Source organism: Ceratina calcarata, unplaced genomic scaffold (genome assembly GCF_001652005.2).
Source record: "Ceratina calcarata isolate Rehan_Ccalc_2016 unplaced genomic scaffold, ASM165200v1 scaffold493.2, whole genome shotgun sequence".
In the NCBI taxonomy this organism is placed as follows: domain Eukaryota; kingdom Metazoa; phylum Arthropoda; class Insecta; order Hymenoptera; family Apidae; genus Ceratina; species Ceratina calcarata.
Genome location: NW_017173655.1, coordinates 474958 through 483968, shown reverse-complemented (window position 1 = coordinate 483968; position 9011 = coordinate 474958). Strand labels below are relative to the sequence as shown.

Here is a 9011-nt window from a genome sequence, read left to right as displayed (position 1 = left end):
CGTCGCCTCTCCTTGAACGCAACGATCTTGTACTGTAATGCATAGTATCGTTCGACGAGCTCTATCGAACCCAGCCACGTGTCAAGTGAAAAACAATTCCGATCATGTCTCGTTCCTTAACAGCTACCACTGGCAAAGACAACCGTGTCAGGTATACTTTGCCTCGTCTCTTTTAAAAAGATCTAAGATGGAAGTGCGTACTCTTTGGAACAACGTCAAAAGCGCAACGAGATAATGAACAGGAACGCGAACAACGAGCATTCTTGCGCAAGAATGATACGGCAATGTTTTCGCTGATCTCTGCATCGTTTCATATCTCGACGCAAATACCATACTTTTAGACATAACGTGTATGTACGTACATACGTATTTGCTGGAGCAAATAAATATGACTCGGCGATTCTTTAACGACGGGATTAGAAGATGACGAGACATAAAGGATTCGAATTTGATAGTCGATGATAATTTTTGCGTCGAAATCTTTAGGTGTATCTTCGGCAACGTTTGCGTTCCATCCGTGGCTGCCCCTTCCTTCATCCGCCCGTTTAATGAACGCGAGGCGTTGGGAGAAAGTATGCGAGTGCATGTGTACCCGAGTAGTCTGATTATAAGTTGACCTACTCCACTTTGATTCGCGTATCTATTTTTCGGGAACGAGGAGTTTGAAATTGATCTATAAAATTATCTCGCGCGCATACACACACACACACACACACACACACACATACACACACGCACCCGATCGATACGCGACCACCTATATTTACCACCGATCTAATATTATACGATATCGAGCAACCTTCGTGGTAATTGATTGATGATATATTTAAAATAGGTACATCATTGTTCGAGCCCTATTAGTACATAGCGTAATACTTTATTTCACGTACATAGTAAGAAAAATCGAATGCTACATTCGTTTTGGAACAATTATCTCGTAAATACGCTTGCTGGCTAACGCTTTTCAATACACATGTATAACATATTCATTTAATTACGATCGTTTCAGTAATCATCGTTCAGTAATTCTATATACACAACCATGTATCGTTTCCATCTTCATTTTCCGCAACAGCGATCTGTTCGTTTCGTTTCGTGAATCGTTATTTATCGTGTTCATATTACGTTCGTACGAATCGTTACATTTTATTCGGAACAGGTAATGATAAGACGAGATTCTGAGTAACGAGTGGGTCGATCTTGTGCTGAAAATTTTTTATCGTCGCCTCTCCTTGAACGCAACGATCTTGTACTGTAATGCATTTCTCCGCAGATCATGCCCGGTATTCAGAGTCGTTACTTATATTTAAGATTGCCTCAAGGGGCCTTACGAGTGTGGAATTTAAAAAAAATTGAATTTTTCGAATTAATATCATAGTAAAATTTCAACGTCGGATCTTAACTAGTTTTCGAGTGGCAACCTTCTAATAGTATTATTCCCAAGAATGACCTAAATTTTTGGCGGTCACACTGATAAGGTCCCTTAAGTTCCTGTTTCTTGTAGAAGACATGAAAATATGAAATAGTCAAGGATAGCAAATGCTTAAGACGATCTTAAGAATAAGCAACGACTCTGAATACTGGCCTATGTGTATATGTTTATAATAATAATAATTTTCATAACACTGTCAACAGGAACTTGAGGAACAGGAGTCACCTATTCGATAAGTTGCAACGTGAATCTGTTCGATGGACAATATGTATAATTCTAAAACAGTTCCCATCGTATATTTCACATATTTCGCGTATACCTGTACCTTAGGTGTATTCAATGGACAATCGTTAACCCTCCTGCGATCTCCGGGACAATTCTTTATCCTTACTCTTTCCTTTTCTCTTTAAGATCTTTACTAGTATTATTTCGTATGTACAAATTGTTGTAAATAAATAACGTGTATTTTATTAAGGATGTTATAATACCTTCTTCAGTATTCATAGATTGAAAATAAAATGAATAGAGAAATGAAGTTCACTTGTAAGGGCGATTTGTCTCTTGAAGATTTTAAACGTGTGTTTGAATCGAGGAGCGCAGCAGGGTTAATTACTTTATACATACGTTTGATACCCTGGAATATTAGGGAAAGTATAATAATTACAATTGGTAAATATTAGGAATGTACGAGTGGCCGAGAATTCGATACCTGAAGTTCCGGTTCGGAGCGAATACCGAAAGTTCGTCGAGCGCATTTTGGGGTATTCGTAAGTTCGGGCTTCGAACTCTGCTCAAAACTCACAATCGTATTCGATGCCCGTCGCTGCGCAACGATTATGAAGATGCTTTCAAACTTGCTTTCAAAGTCAGTTTGGAAAATCAGACGGGGAACGTAACGACGGATCCCGAATTGAGTTTCGAGAGAGACACGTGGTTTCCGTAATTACGGACACTCGAATGCTAGTCACAGTTTCGGAATAGACCCGTGGCTCGGGTGACCGAATCTTCAGGCAGCCGCGGACTCCTACTAAATATCATATGTATACGTATAAAACGATAAAATCCTTATTTGATTTTAATTAAAAAAAACTATTGCGTTGTGCAAGTCTCGATTACTGTTGATTGTACAATATACGCAAAATAAAATGTGTGTCGTCATTCTACCAGTTACTGATACGACTCATTGAAAGTTAATCTAAAATGTTTCGAAATCGATTAGATAGCTATTGAGCGTTTCGATCAGAAACTCGGAGAACGATGGGAAATGTGAAATGATATATAAAAAGAGTTTATCATATAACATGTATCGCATGACAGAATAAATAATACAGTAAACTACACGTTGTATGTATCATATAAATAGTTCACTCTCGTGTATGCTACAATTTATGAACTTAGGTTTGTCATCGGAAAGTTAGGAAGATCTCACAGACAATCAGAAAACATTAGAACGTTCGAAGGATGATGAAGCACAAATAGTTTATATACCTATTACTGCTTTTCTACCTCTAAGGCACAGATATATGAATGTTTAAATGTAGCCCTATACGTAATAACTATGACGTGCTCGATAATTTCGATAGTATTCGTGATGTGTCTCTCTCTCCCTTTTTACTATATCGTATATAGTATATATACATATATCTATACATGTATACGTAGACAAATCCGTACGACTATATAGCGGCAAAATTGTTTAGCGGTACCATATCCGTGTACACCATGCACCACTTTAGATTCGATCCGAGAGAACGGATCATTGTCAGCAGAGAGGTACAAAATACAAAACTGTCGACCATGTGACATCCGAGATATCTTTATTTCGAATTTTTATAAGACAAACATAAAGAAATAAAAATACACTGAAGCGTCAAAGACTTGAATGCGTCAAAGACTTGAATGCGTCAATTTCTTATAATGATTATTTACCATTGCTGATGGATAGAGCCAGCGTATCCAAATTCTGAGTCATGAATGCACTACCGATCGGCCAGCCCCTCCGCCCCTAACGCCGCCTCCCCCTACGAGAACCGTACCATCCGGACTATGCACGATACACAATTAATATTTAATACGATATCTTAAAATACATTATGTACAATCTTACATCGTGATTGTTAAGTACTGTTAGAAGTGTCGAACGAAAAAATCAAATTCTTGTTGCTTCTCTTTGCCGTGTGTAAGGGTGCACCGCAGTTGTTAAACGAACTCGTTTGAACTTTTAATCGAATGTACACGTTTAATGGGATACAAATTAATACATGCTTCAAAGAATTTGTGTTTCATAAGTTTCTCGTATCTCGTACATAATTTAATCAGTGGCAACATGGCTTTCAAAGACACAGCCGCAAAGCGAGATTTGTAAAGCGAAAATCCTTTTATAAGAAAGGTGATTAACAGAAGTAATATACAAATTCCGAAGATACACAGTTGTTTAGTTTTATTTATAATTAATTACATAAATTAATGGTAATAGTTTTTCGATACGTAACAATAACAAAATTTACATTGGTTTCCCGGGCACTTATAGTCCAATGTGCCCCCATTCGGCTATAGTGCCTTAACTTCTTAAAAAAGGATTTCGTACCTGACCGCTTTACCGAAATATAAGCACACTCCTGCAGCGAATAACTTCTATTATTGTAACCACTACCCGTTCATATTTATAGTTATTATGAACAATCGTATTTTACGATTGGTTTCGATCAGTACGTGGTATAGCAGGGGGAGGGGCAAGCTAAGAAACACAGGGGAAGAGGGGATGTGCCAAGTTACGCTTTGAAATAATGACTGCTCAGATCATTTTTGCCAGCACGTATCCCAATATGACCATAACAACAGCGACAAGAATGGTGGTAACATTTAGTGACGATTCGCTATTGTTGTGCGAGGTAAGCGTTTTTGCCGACGATATATTAGCCTCGCCGGCCAACAAGACATTTCGTAACTGCAGCAAGTCCTCCTAGAAACGAGATGAGACAGAAACAACAATGAGTCCATCGACGAATCTTTCGCTCGGTTCGATTAATTGTGAAAACTGATAATTTAGTTTACCTTTAATTGAAGATTCTCCTGCCTCAGAGCACTTCCCTCTTCCCTCAGCTGGTGAACTTCTTGTGCTGCCTTATTTAATTTCTCCTCGGCATCTCCGTGTATCTGTTAAAATAAACGTCTCGTCTCATTGTACAACGATATTCGTGAAAATAACATTCATAGTGATCAATACCTTCGGCGATGACTTGACAGCGTCACTGACCCCTTTATTTTTATCATCATTCGAATTAACTTCGGATTTAGTCGTCGTCGTAATTGTCTCGGATGTGGTGGTCTTCGTCACGGGATTTTCGAACACGCATTTGAGTTTTGATTCCATTAATTGCTCAGGATCCATTCCCTTCCACTTTGAAGAGAAATAAGATTTTATAAAAATAAGATGATAAAATAATGAAGAATAGGCAAGTTATCGCGATAATTATGATACGTACTATATCAGGATTTTCATCATCATCATCCTGAGCTACCAACGACTGTACCATAAATTTATGTTTATTTTTCTCTGCCGGGTCGAAATCAAACGGTTGAAGAGTGACTGAAAAATGCAATACCTAGTGAATTAGCTCTCGTGCGATTGAACTTCAAAATAGAACAGATTCAGTAAGTTAATCATAGCTGTAATTTTAATCCTTCGCTTAATACCAACCTGCTATTTGAGACGTTCGCTTTGGAAGTATTGTCCCTGAATTAGGGCGAACGCAATACCTCCTCGGAGCCGTCGTCTTGATTTTAAAATGAACTTTATCATTTGATGGGTTAGTTAATTTCATGTAGGATGTGACTGTTCTTTCCGTAAATGGGCCTATAATATGACGTTAAAAGGTTTCATATTTACTCTTCCGTTTCGAAATTCGTGAACAAATCGTCGCTATTACACGACCGGAACAAGCATTAAACACATTACTTCGCAGCTCATCATTTCTTTCAGATTTATGGGAAAAAATATCATAAATATTAACGTGAAATAAGAAGACGCTTTTGCTTGTAACGCTTCAGTTGAAAAAAGTAGCGTGTAAAGATGGGTCGTTTGTGTCCAGGCGAAATTTACACGCGTCGAACTGTCGCTTTCTTTCGATGAAAAGATTGTTTATGTAAATTTATTTCTTCGAAAATATTCCGATTCTTCTACAAAGCCGAAAGTTCAATAACGCTGTATACATAATTTTCGATTTAATTCCACCATGTAGGGAAAACGCGCCGAACACAAACGACCTTTACACGATAAGGGTCCTGAAAACCGTTTACACAGTAGGTGTTAATTTGAACCATTTTACCACCTGTAAATATTATTGAGCATAATCCATGTATAAATTAAGAAAAAGGAGGAATGTGACTTTCAATATTTTGTTTGCGCGCGTTTATCTCCTGCCATCAGATTTAGTAAATGATAACGTCCAAGAGTACTTAATAGAAATGACTAAGTATCGTTGTACGAATCAAATTCTAAGCAAGCTTTGTCCAACGGTTCTGAGATCGTACGAGATATTTAATTCGTAATCGGGCATAAATAAATTTGCCGATTAAATATCGACGTCCGACGTACGGACGGATAAAAGGTCGATGAAAAAAAATCAAAAAAGGCACGCGTATAATACAATGAACGCATAAGATCTAGTCCGACGAATATTGCTGACTGTATATCAGTTAGAGGATGAGGGAGGTGAGAGGGGAGGCCAGGAATTGAATCGTGATGTACTTAGGTTTGACATCAAATGACGTACAACGAATGGGGTTAGGTACGACCGAAAAGGCCGACGATTTTCGCTGGGGTGGCTACGCACGACGCTGTTCAATCGCAAATGAAAATATAACAAAATTGGCTGGCGGAGTCAACCTTACGTCATCTTGACAACGTAGCGCACCGTGTGCAGCTCGTGTTAACTAACCAACAAAAGTGCCCGAGTCAGTCACGAATCGAGGGAGTGAAGTCGAGCAGGGGATCGGAAGATAGGTGAAAGGAAGAGGAACGCGCAAAGGAAATGTTTAATGATAGACGAACGATTCATCGTTTGTAACGTACCCCTGAACCGAAGCTCGTTTCGCGGTTCGATAATTAAAATTTGTTCTGGCTTCACCATCCTGCTTTAGCAGCCGACCGAATCCTTTGAACAACTAACCGCAACACTTTGGACCGTGTGAATAACGATACGTGACGACGTCTTGACAGGTTAAATAGTACCCGTGATTATGATTTTATACAACGGCACCGCCGTGTCTCACACTCGCAACTTTCCGGGATTCCGTTGGACTAATTCTGATTTTTGCTCCGAATCGAGTACGCATGCGTCGCTACGGAAATTATCAGGAGTACAACGAGTACGGCCATTACGTCACGGACAGACGTTACCGCGGTAATCATATTCGCTACTTTTGCGCGTTCCGAAAAATGGAATGGCGGTAAAAGAGCGATGCGAACATGGGATCATCGATGAGAGCACCGAAACGTACGATCGACGGTGATTTTCGTTAAACGGAAGCGCAACGCGATGGAATAAAATTATCAATTATCATTTTCGTAGGTCATTTTTCTATTCATAATTTCACCAATCATTCCCAGCTGTTATATCGACCACTAATAACGTCGTGATCGTATGCCATAAATTGCGTGCAGAGTAATCTCCTCTCCTCACTCAGTAGCTATAACCACCTGAAGCCACGTGATATTAAAGTACATTGCAGAGAGTGCAATTGGATTATTTAATTTATTATTTAATAAGTACATGTAATTTGCTCGCCTTGCGTATAACACCGAGAAGGTTTAGCATGTACTACACGCTACAAGTACATACGTGATACGTAAATAAGTACATGTGCACTCGTTGTCAGCCAGTGCAGCCAGTGCCGCGCACATGCCCATCGAGATCGAGATTTATGTATTAATATTAAATATTTAATACGATTTCAAAGTTCCTAGCGCTATGAGTTTTGAGGATCAAAACGCTATGGCCCAGGTCCAACCTAATTTAAATGCAGAAGTCTATAGGAGCATGACACCGGCGGACAGACCACCGATACCTGACAAGCACTTGCAATTTATTTCAATTTATAATGGTAATACGCCGATAAGGGTTTTTCTTGTCTTTTATATCTATAATAACACAAAGAATTATGTTCTTTCAATAGAAAATAGTGCTATTCTTGGTGGTAGTAACATGACGGACAGATACTGGAGTGGCACTGTCTGGTATTACAACAGTATTGCAGATTTTGATAGGAACAAAGCTTATCTAGCAACGAAAACAGAAAGTGGAGTTTGCGACGCTGTTTTTTTGGAAAGCGATAAATTCGTAATTGGGGAGGACAGCGGTGCATTGCAAGTTCTTCAGTTAACTAAGTCGTCTGATGATTCACAAGAATTGCAATGTGCAGGATACACTTGTTTACATGACGACAGTCTTTTAAGTCTTTCCGCATTCGAAGATAAATGCCACGTAGTTTCTGGTGGAATGGATTGTTGGTATGTCACGTAATTGGCTTACATTAAAAGACATCTGAGATATGTAGTAAAAATTATAAATTTATTATAGTATAAAAGTATGGGATATAACAGAATTAATGGCAATACAATCGTTCAACTCTGCTCATACGGATATAGTCACTTGCGTCGATTCTAGACCTGGAAGCTTGAATGAATTCGCGTCGACGTCATTCGATTCTGAAGCACTGTTATGGGACACAAGGAAATCGAAACCAGCGCTAAGTACGTGATTAAGCATTCACACAAGTACTAATGTTACTATGAATATATGGTAAAATCTATGTTGTTACATATTAGGTATTCTGAAGAAAGACGTGGGTTTAACAGCGGTAAATTGGAATCCCAGTCTGTCGGAGCTTTTGTCAATAGGTACTGACGATGGGGAAGTTATAATAATTGATATCAGAAAGACAAGCCCAAAACTATTACAGGAATCACGTGTTTTTCCTAAACCAATACATAAACTCTCATTTAATCCGAATTCTGAAAGGTAATACAAGCTGATGAATTAAAACGTTTCTGGTATAATACACTTTACTATTGATTATCAGGTGGGAGGAATTAGCTGTTTGCTGCGACGATGTTACGGTCGTAGTACTAGATATGAACTTTTCCTTATCCGTATACAAGGATGATCGGCATAATGACTTCACACGTGATTTTGCATGGTTTAACAATAATTTATATTCTTGTTCCTGGGATAATGAAGTATTACAACATGTGGTACATCCTTAGAATAATTAGAAACTTATTAATATGATGATTACTATCTTTCATTCGATTGAATGTTCCTCTGTTCCTATACATAAAAATAGATTTTTATACTGGTACATTCGATTATTTTATTTCACCTTCCTATAATCAATATCCTCCATACCAGTCGTATTCATATTTTTACAAATTGCTTGGAGTTACATAATTGTTTTCTGTAATAATTTCATGTGTACTTCTCAATAGACAAACGACAGAATATTTATATAAAATGTAAAATTAACAGATACACTCAAAGGACCCATTTATTATGATGAGAAAAAATTATTTTAATTG

General features: G+C 38.2%; 2 protein-coding genes across 2 annotated transcripts; one reads left to right on the top strand and one right to left on the bottom strand.

Annotated features, from left to right (window-relative positions):
- Positions 1–857: 857 nt before the first annotated feature.
- Positions 858–6740, bottom strand: Vap33 (VAMP-associated protein 33kDa). The gene is made up of 6 exons (XM_018029731.2): positions 6507–6740; positions 5133–5288; positions 4918–5021; positions 4659–4832; positions 4487–4588; positions 858–4394 (listed from the first exon to the last, which is right to left on the bottom strand). The coding sequence occupies exons 1-6, from the start codon at positions 6562–6564 to the stop codon at positions 4227–4229; spliced, it is 762 nt and encodes a 253-aa protein (XP_017885220.1). The 5' UTR covers positions 6565–6740; the 3' UTR covers positions 858–4226.
- Positions 6741–6883: 143 nt separating this feature from the next.
- Positions 6884–8794, top strand: LOC108628055 (methylosome protein 50). The gene is made up of 5 exons (XM_026816177.1): positions 6884–7537; positions 7610–7943; positions 8014–8186; positions 8262–8454; positions 8516–8794. Exons 1-5 carry the CDS (start codon positions 7405–7407, stop codon positions 8697–8699), a joined length of 1017 nt encoding a protein of 338 aa, XP_026671978.1. The 5' UTR covers positions 6884–7404; the 3' UTR covers positions 8700–8794.
- Positions 8795–9011: the final 217 nt, after the last annotated feature.

Coding starts and splice junctions, on each gene's coding strand:
- Vap33 (XM_018029731.2), bottom strand. CDS start 6,564: ATGGTGAAGCCAGAACAAATTTTAATTATCGAACCGCGAAACGAGCTT. Junction 5,289..6,506: donor AAACGAGCTTCGGTTCAGGG/GTACGTTACAAA, acceptor GTCATATTATAG/GCCCATTTACGGAAAGAACA. Junction 4,395..4,486: donor AGGAGAATCTTCAATTAAAG/GTAAACTAAATT, acceptor TCTCGTTTCTAG/GAGGACTTGCTGCAGTTACG.
- LOC108628055 (XM_026816177.1), top strand. CDS start 7,405: ATGAGTTTTGAGGATCAAAACGCTATGGCCCAGGTCCAACCTAATTTA. Junction 7,944..8,013: donor TCTGGTGGAATGGATTGTTG/GTATGTCACGTA, acceptor AATTTATTATAG/TATAAAAGTATGGGATATAA. Junction 8,455..8,515: donor TTTAATCCGAATTCTGAAAG/GTAATACAAGCT, acceptor ATTGATTATCAG/GTGGGAGGAATTAGCTGTTT.